The 20,018-nt window shown below is 56.3% G+C and overlaps 3 protein-coding genes across 12 annotated transcripts in view; 1 reads left to right on the top strand and 2 right to left on the bottom strand.

Moving 5' to 3' along the window:
* The window catches only part of RALGAPA2 (Ral GTPase activating protein catalytic subunit alpha 2), an 87,274-nt gene extending 86,669 nt beyond the window's left edge, over positions 1-605 (top strand). For 2 of the 3 annotated variants that reach the window (XM_065835692.2, XM_065835691.2), the window contains one exon: positions 389-605. In XM_065835692.2, coding sequence (XP_065691764.2) covers positions 389-582 — 194 coding nt within the window. In that variant the 3' untranslated portion in view covers positions 583-605. The remainder of the gene's footprint in view (positions 1-388) is intronic. The other variant, XM_071805571.1, reaches the window with a different exon arrangement.
* Positions 606-3,406: 2,801 nt separating this feature from the next.
* Positions 3,407-20,018, bottom strand: part of CFAP61 (cilia and flagella associated protein 61) — a 96,377-nt gene continuing 79,765 nt past the window's right edge. For 3 of the 8 annotated variants that reach the window (XM_071805574.1, XM_071805573.1, XM_071805572.1), the window contains exons 25-28: positions 15,333-15,423; positions 12,740-12,905; positions 4,621-5,392; positions 3,407-3,471 (exon numbers count right to left, since the gene is read on the bottom strand). In XM_071805574.1, the coding sequence (XP_071661675.1) occupies positions 5,238-5,392; positions 12,740-12,905; positions 15,333-15,423 (412 nt within the window). In that variant the 3' untranslated portion in view covers positions 3,407-3,471; positions 4,621-5,237. Of the gene's footprint in view, positions 3,472-3,880; positions 5,393-12,739; positions 12,906-15,332; positions 15,424-20,018 lie in introns of those variants that run through there. The other 5 variants (XM_071805575.1, XM_071805576.1, XM_071805578.1 and 2 more) reach the window with 5 other exon arrangements.
* INSM1 (INSM transcriptional repressor 1) lies at positions 8,863-10,944 on the bottom strand. The gene is given in 2 exon segments (XM_065835693.2): positions 8,863-10,899; positions 10,902-10,944. Coding segments are annotated over 2 exon segments (1,377 nt in total). The 3' UTR covers positions 8,863-9,565.

Raw genomic sequence — 20,018 nt, 5'->3', positions numbered from 1 at the left:
TCCAGGTAGAGTTTCACGAGAGCATTCACACTAAGGAAACTCAGTTCCAGCTCTCCAGAGTAGCCTGTATCCAGAAGAACGCTGCAGTGACACACAGCCAAAATGATAACATTATAAAACACAACTGAAGCAAACATTTTCACGTTCCATTAGGTGGGTTTTGTTGGAGCATTGGGCGGGCAGATGGGCGCTCACCTCTTGCTGCTGCTGGAACCGGCGAGGAGCACTCCCGTGTTCTTTGGGACAGCAGCTGCAAATGTCAAGTTCACCGAGTGGTACCCAGGGTTAATTTGGAAGAGGAGGAGGAGAGGGGTTGTGCTGATGCACAGACAGGCAGGTTGGGTGTTTGTCCTCACGTCATTTCTCCTCTGCCCGTTGTGTTTTCCAGGCTGCCTCACCACGAGTGCAAGCGCTGACCTCGCGCTCGCCATCGGGATCGAGTTTTCGGAGCCGCCGTTGCCCGCGCTGCCCCGCGGCTGCAGGAGCCGGGTCTCGGGGAGGCTCCGCCGCTCGGCCAGCGCGCTCAGCAAGGGGCTGCGGGAGCAGCGCTGCGGCCGGGCCAGCCCGGAGACCTTGAGCTAGCTCACCGCTGCCTCGCCCGCTGCATCGCTGCGCCCCTGCAGCTGCGACGGCCGCGCACCGCCACCGGCTCACGAGAAGAGCAACCACACCCTCTCTGGAGAGCAAACACCGCACATTCACCACAACCACTCCTCACTGCGGCTTCAACAATGAGACTGCGCCTCTTGGTAACTGCCTCACCTTGTACCGCATCAGGGCAATCGTCTGCAACCTGAAGCATCTCTGGTTGGAGTAACGGGAATCTGAAGGCTTCCGAGGACACGCCGTGTCCTCCTAGCACTTTGTGTAGCAAGAAAAACTTGTATTTTCACTAGGAAATGTATTTCAGTCTACATGTATCGTAGGTTTCTAGGGGCGATAACTTGTTATAGCTAAAAAAGCAAAACCGTATAATAAAAGGAAAAGAAACCTGTGAGCATCCTGCAGCGCTTGGAGTGAACGAGGATGGCCAGGGTGGAGGTAAAACCCACCACGTGTCACAGGACAGGAGCCGACGCCGACCGACCTGCGGGAGGATGCTGCAAAGCAAATAACATGGTGTGAACTTCATCGTTTGGGTGTTTGGAGCACCTGCCTGCTCCTGAGTGCTGGGCCTTCCCTTCCCTTCCCTTCCCTTCCCTTCCCTTCCCTTCCCTTCCCTTCCCTTCCCTTCCCTTCCCTTCCCTTCCCTTCCCTTCCCTTCCCTTCCCTTCCCTTCCCTTCCCTTCCCTTCCCTTCCCTTCCCTTCCCTTCCCTTCCCTTCCCTTCCCTTCCCTTCCCTTCCCTTCCCTTCCCTTCCCTTCCCTTCCCTTCCCTTCCCTTCCCTTCCCTTCCCTTCCCTTCCCTTCCGTGGGTCTGGACCGTGTTGCTGTTGTTCTGTTTGCTCCTTGGCACCCAAATAATGCACGTGTCTGAACCGGGTGTGATTTGGTGTAAGTGAAGGGGATTTGGCTTTCAGGGAAGCAAACTGGGCCACGTGTTTTCCTTGCTGCACGGCAGCGTCCGGCCCCGAGTCCCGCAAACACAGGCACCGCAGCCGTCCCGCCGCCTTGGCAAAGGGCTTTGGTGCCATCCTGATCCTCTGCCTCACACCTGGGTTTTGCTTTCTACTGATGATTTGTTGGTAAAGGAAATTAGAAAATACAATGTGTATTTTAATTTATTTTCTCTTCAGGACTGGATAGGCGAGCATCTCTTGTTCTTAGTTATCCAATAAATGGTCTGACATAATTTCAAAGGCATTCTTCTGAAACACAGGAGACTTTTCTCACTAGAGCAATATGCATCTAATTCAGGGAAGAACTAAAACACTGAGGAAAATGCTATTTTCCTGATGTCAAAAAACCTAAAAATGTAAATTTGTAAAAACTGAGCTGTGGTTTTGTACTATGAACTGGATAACAAAGCCGTTCTGTTCCCCCTCACACCGTTAATAAATGTTGGCTCACAACAAAACCCTTAAAAGAGCAACGAAGAGTCTGTACCTGGGGGTGTGGTGTCTGCGAGGACGGCGCTGCAACGGCGGGTGCTGCGGTGCTGGTTGCTGTGGTGCCGGGTGCTGCGGTGCTGGTTGCTGTGGTGCCGGGTGCTGCGGTGCCGGGTGCTGCGGTGCTGGTTGCTGCGGTGCCGGGCGCTACAGTGGCGGGTGCTGCGGTGCCAGGTGCTGTGGCTGCTGGGACACTCAGGTCGGACGTGGTTTTGTGGGGACAGGTTGAAGCTGGGGTGTGCATGGCAGTGATGCGGTGACACTGCCACGGCGGATGTCACCGGCTGGGCGGGCACCATGGAGAACTATGGAGAAGAAACTGTGGTCAGAAATGGAGCACCAACCCAAGCAGCTCCACATCAAGTCCCCAATGTGTCTGGGAAGGAACTTCACATGCCCGCTGGGCACGAGGAGCCCCACCTAAACCCGGCTTTGCTAAGGAGCAGCCCAGGCCCAGCACGGCCCACGCTGTACCGTCCCTGTTCACGGGCACCAGTATTTATGCCCCACGGGTCCCCAGCCCGGCAGGGTGAGCGGGGCCACGGGCACCACCAATGCCGGCTGTTACAGAGGGACCCCAAAGTCAGTTTTTAGGGGGCAAAACAAGTGCCAAACCAGACTTTATTCTGGCCGGAAAAGCACAGCCAATGAACCGACCTGAACAGGGTTTATACAATTAATTAGCTCTCCAATAACATAAGATAAAGGTTGAGGAGATTATTGCAGTGCAGCAAATGAGAATAATGAGTATCCGCAGTGTGCATGCACGCACTCACCAAAAACAAAGCCAGAGCCGGCTGACTCCAGTACACTACACTCACCTGACTTAGGCAAAGACTTACACTCACCTGGTTAGGCAAGGACTGACTTACACTTGCATGGTCAGCAAGGACTACACTTGCCTGGCTAGGCAAGGACTTACTTACACTCGCCTGGCTAGGCAAGGACTGACTTACACTTGCCTGGCTAGGCAAGGACTACGTTCACCTGGCTAGGCAAGGACTACGTTCACCTGGCTAGGCAAGGACTACGTTCACCTGACTAGGGAAGGACTACATTGACCTGGCTAGGCAAGAACTACGTCCACCTGGCTAGGCAAGGACTCCGCTGGCCTGGTCGGCAAGCACTACAGCAGATGCTCACTCACCCACAGGAGGAGGCGGGCGCTCCCCGTCCCGGGACGTTTCCTCAGACGTGTCCCAGTCCAAGGGGAGGGCTCCGGCACACACCTGCGGCTCCGAGACCACAAAAGGGGCTCTTCGGCGGGGACCCCGGTCTGTGGTCTGATCAGATCTGGCTGTGGGAGTTCCAGAAGCTTCTCGGTTTCTCTGGGCCCCTCCTCGGCTCCTACCGACCCTGCCAAGCGACTCCGGGTCCCACACAAGAGCCGTGAACTGCCCCACTGAAGGTGAGGGGGTGTGCAACTGCCACACCAGCAACAGGTGGGAAAACGGCCACAGGCATTACAAAATTAAAATAAATTAACTTATACATAAGAGTACCTGATGTGTTTATATGTATTATTATAGTGCTATATCTGTTAATATGTTACATAATTATAGAAACATTATATAATACATAGTATATTTCTTGCATGTTATAGTATATAATTATGTAACTAGTATTGTGCATTATGAATATATGTGTATATTAGGTATAGTATATATTATAGGCATTAAATATACACAAATATAATGTATTTATGCTATTACAATAAGCATTATATACATTATCTATGATCTATAATTATTATATAATGTATATAAGGTGATATACATTACATAATAGTATATTATACTATAGATGCACTATATAATACAGTAAAATTGTTTAATAATATTAATATTCACTAATACTAATTTATCAAAATATGGATTATAGTTACATATATACACACACTATATACTACTATGCATTAACTGTGTATATATCCGTATGCGCACAAACGTAGTACATACTTTAGATATATGTATGCATTATTATATAAACTATAACATTAGTACATAAACTATACTCTTGTAGGCATGTATCTGCAGTATATTTTACAAAAAATATATAAGAATTATATAAATCATTTCAGCAATGTATGAATAATAACTACAATAGATTATATAATGACTATATAATACTATATATTGCATAATACATATATAATATAGATCATGGAATAATCCATGGACTGCGTACCACACAGTATATAATACTATGGATTACAGATGATGCATAACATGTATGTATAATGCACGTTATGCATGCATACACTTGTGCCCCTGTCCACAGTGTGTTCGCATGCACACACACAACGGCGCGTTATCATCTAATGCGTGCTCTGTCCTCCATAATATAGTTCTACAAAACTAATGAACAATTCTGTAAGGCAATATTATTTCATTATATGAATACTGATAATTTATCAGTTATTATATCTAATGCATTTATAACATTAAGTATTGTCTATCATGTATTATAATATGCACTATGTAATGGGCAATATATAATTTATAATATACATCATTTGACAGATTATGTATCATGTATTATACAATGTACTACATATTATGAAGTATACTTACCTATATAATCTATATAAAGTATGCTGATGGAAAAGAAGTATCATTATTTTATGCAGAACTATAATTTATTAAAGCTAATAAATGCTGTATTTCTTGTCTCTGTGTAATTCAAACACAATTTTCCAGCTCAAATCTAAGTCACCATCCCATGCAGCTGTTGGGCATCTGCTCAGGTTTGGGGTCGTTTTTCCTTTGAACTGTTATTGCAGCCCGTGGAATTTACACACAAAAACCTGTGAAATTCGGCAATGGAAATGGCTGGGTTCCGCAGCCCAGTGAGCCAAACCCTGCGCCGTGCTGCCCCAGCGGTTCCCAGCCCGGTGCCAGTGGTTCCCAGCTCAGTACCCGCAGTTCCCAGCTCAGTACCAGCGGTTCCCAGCCCGGTGCCATCAGCTCCCAGCTCAGCACCAGCGGTTCCCAGCTCAGTACCGTCGGTTCCCAGCCCAGTGCCGCCGCTTGGCTACCAAACTTCCTGCAAGTCACCCTCCCCGACATGCAAGGAAAGGCTGAGCACAGGAGTTTGTGCAGCTCCCGTGGCCCTGGGCAAGGAGACACAGGGGACCCGGGTGGCTTCACACAGCCCCAGCTTCCGAGCTGCAGGGGCCCTTTATTATTATTTAAGAACAGGGGTGCCCTTCCGACAGTGGAGGTGGTTGAAGCGCAGCTGGGGGACGGCTGCTAACAGCAACGCCCGCGTTACCGTAACGGGAGGATGAACTCCGACGAGCGTCCCCAGGCCGGCTCTGCTGGTCCTCAGCCCCTGCCGCCTGCGCTGCGGGGAACAGCAAGAGCAGACAAGACGTGAGAGAAAAGCCGCGCAAGCCACCCGTGTCCTGCCCGCAGCCACCATCTGCAGGACGGCCCCGTGAAACCAAAGGCCACGCTCCGTACGTCCCGCTTGCTGATTAACACATCGGATGTTTCCACGACACAGAACTTTGTTATACGGACTGTAAACTAAATTCAGTTAAAACCACCTAAAGCTGTAATGAAACTTTTTATCTGCACGGAAGGACTTGGGATGTGCAAAATGCAGGCAGACGCCCGGGTGCCCGGCACCTCGCCGCACCATGCACTGCAGCAGCCTCGCTGGCCCAAAACGCACCCAGCACCCTCGCAGGTGGCAACGGGACAGAAGGGACATTCACCCCACTGCCTGTGGTGCCCTGCATCACCCCATGGCACCCCACAGCATCCCGCATCACCCCATGGCACCCCATAGCATCCCGCATCACCCCACAGCATCCTGCATCACCTCATGGCACCCCACAGCATCCTGCATCACCTCACAGCATCCTGCATCACCCCATGGCACCCCACAGCACCCTGCATCACCCCACAGCATCCTGCATCACCCCACCATCACCCTGCAGCATCCTACATCACCCCACATCACCTCGCAGCACCCTGCATCACCTCACATCACCCTGCAGCATCCTGCATCACCCCACATCACCCTGCAGCATCCCCCATCACCCCGCATCACCCTGCAGCATCCCCCATCACCCTGCAGCACCCTGCATCACCCTGCAGCACCCCGCATCACCCCACATCACCCTGCAGCATCGCACATCACCCTGCAGCATCCCACATCACTCCACACGCCACTGGGAACAGACCGGCAGAAGCCCCGTGAGTGTTTTTTTCCGTGCCAGCTCACTGAGAAGCGATGCTGGATTTTAAAGAGGCTCGCGCAGGGAAGAGGTCTGAAATCCAAGGCAAGAGCCCGGCTCCGACGCGTTTCTGGGCTCACCGCGCGCGCCTCCCCGCCGCCCGCGCAGCAGAGCGGGTGCTGCTGGGCACGGTGCCAGCCCCAAACCGACGGAGGCACCTCCTGCACCCTCAGCTGCGAGTCACTGTGGTGTTGTACCAAATTTGCTGAAGATCCCCCCAGAGAAGTGGCACCACAAACACCACTCTCTGGTGGCGGTGACCGCGCTACCGGAGCAGCTCTTCCCTGCTCTCGCTAGCTCTGTGCCCACGGTTCAGCGATGCTGCTCAGGCTGCGTTTTTCAGGACCCTGAAGGTTCCTATAATTAATCTCCCTGGTTCCTCTCAGTTTGCAAACAATCTGTTTCAGACCATGTGTGCGGCTCTTTGTGTGTGCAGAGGAAAGCTCCAGCGGCCTGCAAACCGGGCAGACATCCCTGCCCACCAGCACAGAGGGAGCAGCCTCCGCACCCGTGCGCCAACTGCCTCCGAGAACTGGCGACCGCGTCACATTTGGGGTAGAATCAGCGTTTCCCATGGCGCCCAAAGCTGTTCCTGCTAGATGCACTGAGAGTCATCAGCAAATTGATTCGTTAGCTGACAGCAGGAGGCTTTGTTTGCACAGCGCTGGCGGCCTGCGCTGCCGGATGGCGAGAGCATGGCACCGAGAAGGCAGCACCTGCGCTGCCAGGAGCCGCTGCGAGCCGCCCTGCCCGAGCCGCGGCTCCAGGGTCCCTCTCTTGCTGCAGCCCAGACACACCAAGAGCAAGCCCTGTTTCACAGGCTGTTTGTGAACAGAGCCCGGAGCACTCCAGTTCCACCTCTCCCTACTCCTCCCCAAAACACGAGCCTCCACTGCTCACACTTTCCACTGCAACGCACGTTCCCGTCAGCAGAAGAGGCAAAAGCGTGGGTGCCGATGGCTGCGTTGGCGGCTGCCTGCAAACCTGGGGAATTCTTCTGACCCCAAGAGATTTTATCTGACTCCTACCGGAACAGGCACGAATCTACCTGACTGTTGGGAAATCAATACCAACACAAAGCAGTTATTTTGTGGCCCGTGGGTGCCCCGGGCTTAGAGCAAAGATTTCAGCAGAGGCTCCGCTGTGAGGACGAGGATGGAGCCGCCGGGCCCTGGTCTGGACTTGGTGTCCGGTGGCCCGAGAGCGCAGCCCCGCGCTGGCGACCACGGCTGGGACAGCCCCGACACACCGGCTGTGACAGCCCCGACACACCGGCTGTGACAGCCCCAACGGGGGCTTTCCAAGGCCCGGGAGACGGGAAAAGAAAAACCAGGCTTCATGCCAAGCGTGTTTTGCTGCCTTTATCTCTCAGGCTGTTGAGGACAGGTTCTCTTTTTCATTGTATCAATTCCCAGCTAAAACCGCAGCCTCGCCTAGACCTGGAGCCAGTCCTGGTGCAATGTCCGAGGTTTCCTAGGAACCAAGGCAGCAGGACCGTGCTGGTTCTGGTACTTTTCAACCTGGATGATAAAGAAGAAATCTTTCCCGGGAAAGATTTTCTTTCTCTATATGTTTTATATCAGAAAACAGTCAGAGACCTCTCAGCCCAGACTGGGCCCTAACGCAGCGCCAGGTGATGGGGTGCGTGCAGGGCGGGAGGCTGCTGGGTGCCGAGAGCGGGTGCCGCTGCCCAGCACACCCCTTCCACGCTCACAGACACCGCAAAAGTTTCTGCTGAAAATCAATGAACTACTTTTTGACCAAACCCACACAATCCCAGGCACAGACGCACGTCCCGGAGCACCGACGCACACCAGGACTCACGACCCCAAACTGCCGCTGCTTAAAATGCTCCCAGGACCAGGCAGGTCCCAGCAGAGCCCACATGGGCCAGGGGCCGCAGCCACCTCCTCCTGGCAGGGCAGACGGGCACTTGGCACCTTGTCTTCCCCTGCTCCACACGGGAGCCCTAGCACGCCTGGTTTGCTAAATCACAGAATCACCGAACGTTAGGGATTGGAAGGGACCTCAAAAGATCACCTAGTCCAGACCCCCTGCCGGAGCAGGAACACCTAAGATGAGGTTAAAAATCTGCCATTATTGAAGGACGCTGCAGAAATCCCAGCACAGGGCAGAGCAGGACCAGGCAGGATCAGGCTCTAGCCGCGAAACCGGGCACACGAAAGCCCAGCCCTCCTGGCACCAGCCTCCCCAGCTCACAGCGAAAGCAGGACGCAGCCTCTTTGGAGCCCTGCACGCCCGTCTCCGAGCACACGGGAAAGCCACCCAAGCGAACGGCACATCCCCTCGCAGGCCAGGCGTTCTCCAAGGTCCACACTCCTCCTCCAAAGGTGCGCTCCTCTTTGTGTTCTCCCTGCAGCACCGTCCAGAGCGGCCCCGGGCAGCTCCTCCCAGGAGCCAGACGCAGAGCGCGGGACAGCGGCCCCCGCACCGCACCCCGCTCCCGCTCTCCCCCTCCAACTCCTCGTTAATTAACTCAGCAGAGGTGCAGAGCGGGCTGGCGCCAGCCCCGTCCCCACCGCCGGCAGCACGACGCAGCAGGGCACGCTTGAATTTGAAAATATTTTATTTGAATAGTAAATAATTATACAGTTGAAACAGTTCTATCGAAGCACTCTATAAATAGCTAACAGTTAAGAAAATAATGTGTGTAGAAAAAGAGATTGCATCTAAAAGTAAGAGCTGTCAGTCGCACGGGATAAATGGGTAAGATCGTGTGTTATTCTAGGTATAAAAGTTAAAACCTTTTTAGCAGATCCCTTTAGAAAAAAAGATCTTCTAAAATGCACAGTGAAATGGCAGGCGGGGGAGACGAAAAAAGCACATTAGAGTATCTGCGATCAAATAATATCAATCTTCATAATTAAAATAAATAAATAACGAATAAATAACATAATCACTCAAACCAACATATACAGATAGTCAACTCATGAGCTACCTCAGGAAAGGCAAAACGAACATGAACAGAAAGTTGGCATGTCACAGTTAAGGCAGTTTCTACAGCATTTTCTGGAGACCATCAACAGCGGAGTCAAGGCATTTGTGGCTATACTAAAGGAAATTCTCATTTCTCCTCAAGCGGTTTGATCTGTTCACGTTTATAAAAACGAACAGAACGAACAAAACAAAACCGAAACAAAAAAGAGAGAGAAAGACCCCAGAAAGGTGAATGTAAAGCCAGATTCCAGCAGTTCACAAGCCGTATTAAAGCTAAGGTTGTGGCCCGGGACGCCCGGGAAGGCACGGGCGGCTCAGCAGGCGGGGCGCAGCGGCACCTGCAGCAGGATCACCTGCCGGTTCTCGGACGGGTGGCACTTGTTGATGTGCCGGGTGAGGCCGGGCGAGCTGTAGAAGGTGGCCGGGCAGTACTTGCAGGGGAAGACCTGTGCGGCGTGCAGCAGGCGCAGGTGCCGCTCCTGGCTGCTCTTGCTGGGGAAGGTCTCCCCGCAGACGGGGCAGAGCCGGCACTCGGCGGGCGGCGCGGGCGGCTCCTCGGCGGCGGGCTCGGGGGCCGGGTGGCTCAGCAGGTGCTTGCGCAGGTAGGCCTGCCGGCGGAACCGCTTGGCGCAGCGGGGGCACTCGAACAGCCCCTCCTCGGAGCCCGCCTCCGAGGCGCCGCCGGGGCTCGGCGTGTCCCGCTCGCTGCCGCTGCCGCTGCCGCCCGCCTCCTTCGGCGGCTCCTCGGCCGGCGCCCTGCCCGCCTCGGGGCCGCCCTTGGCGGCGGGCGGGCGCGGCTTGTGCCAGCGGCGGTGGGAGGCGAGGTTGGCGGGGCAGGAGAAGACCTTGTCGCACTCGGGGCAGCGGTACTCCACCCGGACGATGCGGGAGCAGCGGTGCTGCGCCAGCGCGAAGGGGTCCCCGTACTCCTCCTTGCAGAGCTGGCAGATGAACTCGCCCAGCGGCCGGGCGCAGCCGCCCCGCGCCTTGGCCGGCGCCTCCACCGGCCCCTCCTTGATGCGCAGCCCCAGCACGGGCGACGTGGTCACCTCGTCCTCGAAGGTCAGCTTGCGGATCGCCTTCGCCTTCTTGCCCGACGGGGCCTTCTGCCGGCCGGGCTCCGCGTTGCCCGGCGGGCGCTTGGCGGGCGGCGGGCGGCCCGAGGCGGGCGGCGCGGCCGGGGCGGGAGGCGCGGGGGCTCCGCCGGGAGCGGCGGGCGGCTCGGCGTGGCCGGCGGCGGCCCAGAGCTTGAGGTCGGCCGGGGCGAAGAGGAGCGGGTCCATGGTGCCGGGCACGGCGGGCGCGGGGAAGGACTCGGCCGAGACGGGCGAGCCCAGGCTGAAGCCGCGCTCCAGGTACTTGTCCCTGCTGACGGGTCGCGTGGGGCTGTACAGCGCCTGCACGGCGGCATCGGGCGTCCCGAAGGGCACGGGCGGCGAGTCCCGCGGCGGGGGCGGCGGCGGCGCGGCGGGGCAGGCGGGCGGCGGGGAGCCGCCGGCGGGGAGCGGCGGGCCGGCGGCGGCCTCGCGGCAGCAGCGCGCCCGGTACGAGGCGGGGGTGGGCCGCCGGCTGCGCTTCACCAGGAAGCCCCGGGGCATCTTCGCGCCGCCTCCGCGCCGGCGGCGGCCGCGGCGCACGCTGCTCGGTCTGCCCGCGGCGCGGCCGCCGCCGCCTTTAAGCGGGCCGGGGCCATTGTTTGGGCCGGCGGCGGCGGGCCGGGCCAATCAGCGGCGGCGCGGCGGGCGGCGGCGGCGGGCGGAGCGGGTGCACCTGAGCCCCCCGCCCGCGGCGGCACACGCCCGGCCCCGCCCCCCGCACGCTCCGCGCCCCGCGCCGCCCGGCACGCGCGGCCTTTGTGTGCCGCCCCGGGGCGGGCGCCGCCCCCCGCCCGTGCCGGGCCCGTGCCGAGCGCTCGGGGCAGCGGGACCGGCGGCGGCTCCGCGCCCTCCGCGCCCTACGGCCCGGGCCCGGCCGCGGCTGCACCGCCCGCCCCCGGCGCGGAAAGGCCGGCGCTGGGTGCGAGGAGAAGGAAACTTGGCGCCGGAGGAGGAGAAAGTCGCTTTTGTGGCGGCTGCCGGCGCAGGGGACGCTGCCCGCCGGGAGCGCCCCGCATCGGCACGGTGCCGGGACAGCCCCTTGGTTTTGTCCGCCGCCGGCATCAGGTGCTACGAGAGCGGTCTAATCAAGTGGGGAAGGATAACGAACGGGTCCAAAGCCGGCGCCGTACCCCGCCACCTTTGTGACGGGAACCCACCGCACGCTACCGCGGAGCTCCGCGGCCGGGGCCGAGCGGGGACGCTCAGCCGCCGCCGGTAACCTGTTACGCGGTGCCCTCCGCTCCGCAACACCCCCCGGCCGTGCTCCCCGCGGTCCCGCGGGTGCGGCCTGGCGGCAGCCCCGACCTCGGCCTGGCTCCCCGGCACGGCCGCGACACGGCTCTCGGTTTCTGTCCGAAACGCTCGGCGGTCGGTGCAAGGAAGGCGACGCAAGCTGCCGTTGGGGTCGGCCCCGTTCCCCATTTCCCTGCACGCCGCAGGAGGGGGAAAAGCCCGAGCAGCAGACGAGCAGAGATGCGGAGGATGCGCCGGGCGCTGCCGCGGGCGGCACTTGCGGCGCCCGGGGGACGGCGTGCGGGAAGCGCAGCGCGGCGGCCGGTGCAGGTGCGGCCGCCGGCGCCCGGAGCCGCTGCGGGGCGAGCACCGGGCCGGGGCCCCGCTCCCCCTTAACCCTTTGTCCGCGGGGCCGTGCGCCGGCCACGCGGGGATTTGCGCGGGAGCTCCGCGCGTGGCAGGTGGCGGCGGGGGGAGCGCCGCCCCCCGGGGCACCGAGCGCCTTTGTGGGGGGCGGCGGGGCACGCGGGCGGCACGCGAGCGAGGGCCGGCCCCCCCGCGGCCGCCTTTGTGCGCCTCATTAGCATAAAGCTGCGCGACCCTCCGGCGGGCGGCACAAAGGGGCGGGGGGGCTGGCGGCACCGGGGGCCGCCGCTCTCCCGGGCACCCGTCAGCGAGCCGGGCGGGCGGCGGGGGGGTCGTGGGGCCGCTCCGCCAGAGCAGCCCCCCCGGCCTCCCGGTGGGACAGGCGGGGCGGGGCGGCCCGCTGTGCATTAGCATACAGCTGCGGGCACGCGCCACCGCCACCCCGCCGGGTGCGCACCGAGAGCCGGCCCCTCCCGCACCGACACCCCGCATCGCCGGGCCCCTCCCCGCATCGACACCCCGCATCCCCGGGGCTGCGCACCGAGAGCCAGGCCCCTCTGGTACCGACACCCCATGTCCCCGGGGCTGTGCACCGAGAGCCGGGCCTCTCCGGTACCAACACCCCGCATCGCCGGGGCTACTCACTGAGAGCCAGGCCCCCTCCCCGCATCGACACCCCACATCCCCGGGGCTACGTACCAAGACCCCCCTTTCCCCGGGGCTGCACACAGAGTTCCCCTTTCACCCCGGCGTGGTTTCACGAAGCGGGGCTGAACCGGCGCTGGGTCTTACCTGCCGCCGTTGGGGCCGCAGCGTGGGTCCTGGCCGGGGCGTACATGGGCAGATGTGAGCGGTGGTGGCGCAGGTAGCGCACGATGGGGTCCTGCAGCGAGGGCGGGCAGGGTCTCTCCTCGTCGGGCTCATCCCAGGGCGGCTCGGCGGGGGGCAGCCCGGGCACCTGCAAGGCACAGCGGTCAGATGGCAGCGGGGCGCGGGGCAGCACAGCCCAGGGCAGGCAGGGGGTGCGGGGAGTGCGCACCCAGCCCTTCCACCCGCGGTGCTGGGGCCAGCACTGCTCAGGTGTTGGCTGGTCCCTCCAAAATTACCCACGCTCATCAGCGTTTGCGTGGAAATGAACCAACATCCACAGAAGTGTCCGACCTTCTCAGATACAGCCTTGGCAGATACGTTTCTGGCGCTCGCCAGAGGAAATTCCCCCCCCAGATGCCTAATTTAGTGGCTGCTTTTAACCGACTTCTCCGAGCAACCACAGCTGCAATTTGAGAACCAAACCATTATTTCTTATGGAGGACAAGTGGCTTTTCTAGAAAATCTCAGGCGGCACATGTGCGCCCTCACTTTGCTGTAATACTTCAACAGCTGATGTAGGTGCAAAAACCCAGCCCCGCCATCTGCATGTTTGCATAGCTGGAGCTCTGCACGTCGAAATAAACACACGTTTGCCATCCTGCAGAGTAAACATTCCCCGCACCATCGCTCGATGGGCACGAGCACCCTGTGCGGGAGTCACGCGTGCATCCAGTGACGATTTCAACACGCCAGCTGCAAACAGGCCCTGTCCAAGCTGCAACGGCCTTTTCTGTGCATCTGTTCCTTACCGCTAGTCAACGTTTCTAGAAATATTACCCCTAAAGGCATGAGACCGATTTCCGGTTTCTGTGGAAACTGTAGCCAAAACCATCTGACTTCTGTGTATTTACACTCACACTTTTCACACATCTCTTTCAAAGGTGTGTTTTTCCCTCATTTTTACATTTCATTGCGGGTTTATCTGCATGCTGAAGTGAGCTGGAATACGAGCAAAAGGAAGCAAAGACAGTGGGTGTCTTGCTCCATATGGCAATACAGCCAGTCCCCAGGCTCTTAAAGACCTATTCCGTAAGTGCGTGGTACCTACTATGTATTGGCAACATGACTAGAAGGAACACCCAAGGAAAACATATAAATGCGACATTTAGTAAATATGTAAATATACTAAATGTACTAAACACAGTGAAGAAAATCCAAACAAAATCCAAACAGTAAAGACAAATTTGCATCCTGATGCAGATACCGTCACCTGTGCTCATGTAAGGAGCTCTGACTCAGAGGTGCTTTCAGTCCATTCAGTGAGACTATTTTTGTGTACCAGGGCTACTGCAACAAGAAAAGGGTACGGCAAGCCAGGCTTTAATTTGTAGGACACCAATTCCCCTTTCTCTGAAGTTGTTCACACTTACAGCATGCGAAATGCGCTTGAATGATGGCAAGAAAAACACTTCTCATCAGGCCTCCCATTCTGCAGAGAATTTCATTTTGTGTTCTTTTATAGATGGCTTCCAAGAGAATCTAAAATAAAACTGCACCGAGGCACTTTCTGTATCGTGACAATGGGAGGAAAATTGCGTGTAGCCCTTGTGGGAGGAGGCAGGGGTCGGGCGCTTGTGTGGCCACAGCTGTGACACCCGCGGGCGCGGGCCGTGGAACGGGTGGGCTGCGGCCGGCGCCGCGTCCCTTTGTCACCCTGCCTCCCTCTGCACTTGGTGCCCTTCGCTTTCTGCACGGCTAGAAACCCAGGCAGCGAATACTTCCAAAAATACCGCCACCGCAGGGAATTTCAGTGCGTAAAACAAAAGCAAAAGCAGCACGAGGAGAGAGAGGGTAAATCGGTCCCAAGCAGTGGGCTGGAAGTATCGAGATCCAGCTTGCAAATTATATCTGAGATCAGCCAGAAATCCACCAGCGTGGGGGAGCAGCCTGACGGAAACCTCTGCAGCCCAGGGCCCTTTGCACGGAGTGCGGCAGGCGCCGATTCTGAGCAGGCTGCTGGGACTTTATGCCCCTGTCTATGGTGCTAAGGCCAAAGCTGGAGACAGCAAACATTTTAATTTCATCCTTATTCAAGAAACGCACTCATCACTGAAAAAGCCAGTTGCTTTCACTCTTTCTACTACAAAAGCCATTCCCTGTGGGTAGACGTTGAAAAATCTACTTCGCATAGGCTCAGCTGAGACAGGTTTAGGGTGGCCTGCAGTGCATTCCTATTAGGAAACAGAAATTTAACAAGGGGATAACTGAACAAATAAGCCTCCAGACTCTGCTGGGTGCTTGTACTAAACTGCACGTATAATGCTAAAAATGCTGTGAAGGAAAAACAAAGCAGCCTAAAGTTGTAGTGGCAAATCTGAAAATACGCTCAAATGAGCCCAAAGGAAACGCCGTACTCGGTGAGCCCCCCGCGAGGTCAGACCTGCTCGGGCCTCCCAGGGGAAATAGCTGAACACAAACGGAAAGCTTGAGGAGAAAGGTGGGAGCAGAAACCAAAGTGAACAACACTAACAAATTACCCAAATAATACAATGTACTGGCCAGTCATTTCTCTTACCTGTTCCAGCACGAGGACTTGGCGCAGCTCCTTCTTGAGATCAATAAAGCGATCGTGATAGATGGCCATGGACCAAGGTTCCCTGAAGTAGCTGGTTAAAAAAGACGAAATTTAGTTATCTTGTGAACCTCTCATTAACCACTAATAAAGTATTTACCTGCTTTTTTGCCTTTATAAATTACAGTTCTGGACCCATCATGATCGTTTGTTCATAAAATGCCTCCCGTAACAGCATGGTCAATCAATTCTTTTAATGGATGTTCCTGATGTACAGCCAGCTTCAGTAATTACATTTAAAGTGGCTTAATTCAGAGCTGTGGCAAGACCCAGTGAAGAATCCTGATTTTATCAGAATTTAAAAGCCTGAAGACCTGTAAAGAACGGTGTCTCCATTATCTGTCCTCATTTGAGAAAAGCAGATTGCAGGATTAACTGAACTGCTGCATAAACAAATTAAATTTGTGTAGACAATGACACAAATGTTGTTCATCATTAAGGTTTCTGGATTAATAAAGGCCAGAAAAACAGGCCACCACAGTGTTGCAATATGTTCTTTGCCTAGGACGCTGGCTGAGCTGAACCTGTTCCAGGAGGAAGCTCTTGTGACTTTTTCCCCAGTGCCAGCATTCGTGACAGCATTCTTCTGTGAAAAAGGAGTAAAGGACGGCGAGGGCACGACTCCACCGAGACCCGCACGGCTGTAAATATAACTGGAGGCAGCTACGGTACGGAGCTGGGATTTATTTCCTTCCTGCACCACGAGAAGCGAGTTGTACCGCTTCGGCGAGACGCTGTGTGCGCAACTCCCGTTAACAGCAATCGGAGCGGGCGGTGCAGCCTGTTGGCGCGGCAGTGCCGAGCACGGGGTCGCCGCGCAGTTGTGGGTCGGCTGCGCTGAGGCCCCGCACCGCGGCAGCACCGCGCGCAGGCACCGCTCGGCTCGCACACCACGGGCGCCGTTCCTGACCCCACCACGCACAGGGTCCGGGCGCGCGGGGGTGCCCGGCCTGGCAGCACGGCGCCGCCACTGACCCACCGAGTCGTTCGCAGGCAAGATGTCAAACACACTCAGATTTCGGTGCTTTAAAGTAATCACATCTCTCTAACGCCTACAGACCTAGAGAGGAACAGGATATTTCCCAAATATTTAAAAACCCCCTCAATTTCAGAAGGAAAACCCCACCCAACGCAGACCTTTAACTCCATGTTGGTATTAGAGAGCAAAGCAAGGAAAAGGGGGGTGTTACACAAGCATACATTAAGATAATTAGAGGCTCTGATTTTACTGATGTGCCCTGCTGAAAGCCGTGTTCCACTGGCCAAACGTTTTGTTTGCAAGCTGGCATCTTCATTCTAACCCCGATAAGGCAATTCATCTCTTGATTGAGGCACTACTCCTAACCACCTTACCTTTGTGACCTTGTTCTCTTACCTCACTGACATGTTGGCCTTAAATGACACTTATAAAATGTTTCAGGGATGCTACACATTACTGCTACTGTTACCAGCTCAGTCCGTAAACACATTTGTAGCTGTTCCTGACGATACTCAGATTTGCAGCTCAAAAGCCAAGACGAGTTGCCCAGCCTGCAGTATTTGATGCAAATAAATGCCCGTTTTTGGGAATGTAGAATGTCGTGTCTGTTTTCTGGATAGGCTGCTGAGAGGAGCTACCGGTGAACACCACCGACTCCCAGATCGCCTTGCTGCCCTTCACCTGAAGACAGGTAAGCACCAAGGCACTTTAATTAAAGACTGGCTTCACAGAAACGAGTCACCTTCTGCGCTGGCTCTGTGTTTTTATCTGTTCATCTCTTCAGCTAGAATCACCCTTCTACGGGGTGTTTCTGAGAAAGCAGAGCTACCTACAGCCGCTCGGGGGAGATTTAATAATGCAAAGGCCCGTGCGAAGGCGGCGCGAGGAGGCCGGGCTGGCGCGCTCCCAGCGCGGCTCAGCGGCCGGCGCCGCGGCACCTGCCACGCGGGTCTGCGCCGCGCCGCCGGGACCTGCCGCGGCCGTCCGGCGAAACGCTGCGAGAGGACGACGGCTGCCGGGAGCACAACGGCTCTGCAAACCTGGCCGCTTCCTAACGGGGATCCCCTGCTGGCAAACTTTTATATCAACAGCAGCCATCACGGGAAGGCATTTGTAACGAGACAGGATGAAATGGGTGCCTTCGGAAGACAATAGGCGACATCCTTTTTGTTGCTAGGAAGCTGGTCTCGCCTTTCATTGACAAACAATATTTAAAGTCTGTTCTGCCTCATTTGTAATGTGTGGCCTACATTAGATGAAAGGGAAGAGGGAAGAAAATATTCAGTGGCATCCTGTACAGAAGACACGGAATCTTTCCCTTTTCAAGAGATACTGCATTGAACAGAATGGACAGAGCTGGCCACGGGTGGTGGAGCAGAAACGGAGCAGATACTGCATTGAACAGAATGGACAGAGCTGGCCACGGGTGGTGGAGTGGAGCAGCTGATACTGCACTGAACAGAATGGACAGAGCTGGCCACGGGTGGTGGAGCAGAAACGGAGCAGATACTGCATTGAACAGAATGGACAGAGCTGGCCATGGCTGGCGAGCAGAAACGGAGCAGATACTGCATTGAACAGAATGGACAGAGCTGGCCACGGCTGGTGGAGCAGAAACGGAGCAGATACTGCATTGAACAGGATGGACAGAGCTGGCCACGGGTGGTGGAGCAGAAACAGAGCAGATATTGCATTGAACAGAATGGACAGAGCTGGCCACGGGTGGTGGAGTGGAGCAGCAGATACTGCATTGAACAGGATGGACAGAGCTGGCCACGGCTGGCGAGCAGAAACGGAGCAGATACTGCATTGAACAGAATGGACAGAGCTGGCCACGGGTGGTGGAGCAGAAACGGAGCAGATACTGCATTGAACAGAATGGACAGAGCTGGCCACGGCTGGTGGAGCAGAAACGGAGCAGATACTGCATTGAACAGGATGGACAGAGCTGGCCACGGCTGGTGGAGCAGAAACGGAGCAGATACTGCATTGAACAGGATGGACAGAGCTGGCCACGGGTGGTGGAGCAGAAACGGAGCAGATACTGCATTGAACAGAATGGACAGAGCTGGCCACGGCTGGTGGAGCAGAAACGGAGCAGATACTGCATTGAACAGAATGGACGGAGCTGGCCACGGGTGGTGGAGCAGAAACGGAGCAGATACTGCATTGAACAGGATGGACAGAGCTGGCCACGGCTGGTGGAGCAGAAACGGAGCAGATACTGCATTGAACAGGATGGACAGAGCTGGCCACGGGTGGTGGAGCAGAAACAGAGCAGATATTGCATTGAACAGAATGGACAGAGCTGGCCACGGCTGGTGGAGTGGAGCAGCAGATACTGCATTGAACAGGATGGACAGAGCTGGCCACGGCTGGCGAGCAGAAACGGAGCAGATACTGCATTGAACAGAATGGACAGAGCTGGCCACGGGTGGTGGAGCAGAAACGGAGCAGATACTGCATTGAACAGGATGGACAGAGCTGGCCACGGCTGGTGGAGCAGAAATGGAGCAGATACTGCATTGAACAGAATGGACAGAGCTGGCCACGGGTGGTGGAGCAGAAACGGAGCAGATACTGCATTGAACAGAATGGACAGAGCTGGCCACGGGTGGTGGAGCAGAAATGGAGCAGATACTGCATTGAACAGAATGGACAGAGCTGGCCACGGCTGGTGGAGCAGAAACGGAGCAGATACTGCATTGAACAGGATGGACAGAGCTGGCCACGGCTGGTGGAGCAGAAACGGAGCAGATACTGCATTGAACGGGATGGACAGAGCTGGCCACGGGTGGTGGAGCAGAAACGGAGCAGATACTGCATTGAACAGAATGGACGGAGCTGGCCACGGGTGGTGGAGCAGAAACGGAGCAGATACTGCATTGAACAGAATGGACAGAGCTGGCCACGGGTGGTGGAGCAGAAACGGAGCAGATACTGCATTGAACAGAATGGACAGAGCTGGCCACGGGTGGTGGAGTGGAGCAGCAGATACTGCATTGAACAGAATGGACGGAGCTGGCCACGGGTGGTGGAGCAGAAACGGAGCAGATACTGCATTGAACAGAATGGACAGAGCTGGCCACGGCTGGTGGAGCAGAAACGGAGCAGATACTGCATTGAACAGAATGGACAGAGCTGGCCACGGGTGGTGGAGCAGAAATGGAGCAGATACTGCATTGAACAGAATGGACGGAGCTGGCCACGGGTGGTGGAGCAGAAACGGAGCAGATACTGCATTGAACAGAATGGACAGAGCTGGCCACGGCTGGTGGAGCAGAAACGGAGCAGATACTGCATTGAACAGAATGGACAGAGCTGGCCACGGCTGGTGGAGCAGAAACGGAGCAGATACTGCATTGAACAGAATGGACAGAGCTGGCCACGGCTGGTGGAGCAGAAACGGAGCAGATACTGCATTGAACAGAATGGACAGAGCTGGCCACGGGTGGTGGAGCAGGGCAGGACCCCGCAGCAGCTCTGCCCTCGCAGGACATGGATCACCGACAGCAAGAAGTTAACAGTGGAACATCTTGTAAAGCGAATGGAACTGCTCAGAATAGCGCAGTCTGCACAACACAACAACAGCAAGATCTAAAGTTAAAACAAAAAAAAGAACTGAAGTTTTTCTAAGCAATTCTCAATCC

The sequence above is a fragment of the Patagioenas fasciata genome, chromosome 3, assembly GCF_037038585.1.
Source record: "Patagioenas fasciata isolate bPatFas1 chromosome 3, bPatFas1.hap1, whole genome shotgun sequence".
NCBI classification, from domain to species: Eukaryota; Metazoa; Chordata; class Aves; order Columbiformes; family Columbidae; genus Patagioenas; species Patagioenas fasciata.
Note: the sequence above shows the minus strand (reverse complement) of the source record. Positions and strands in the feature narration are given on the sequence as shown.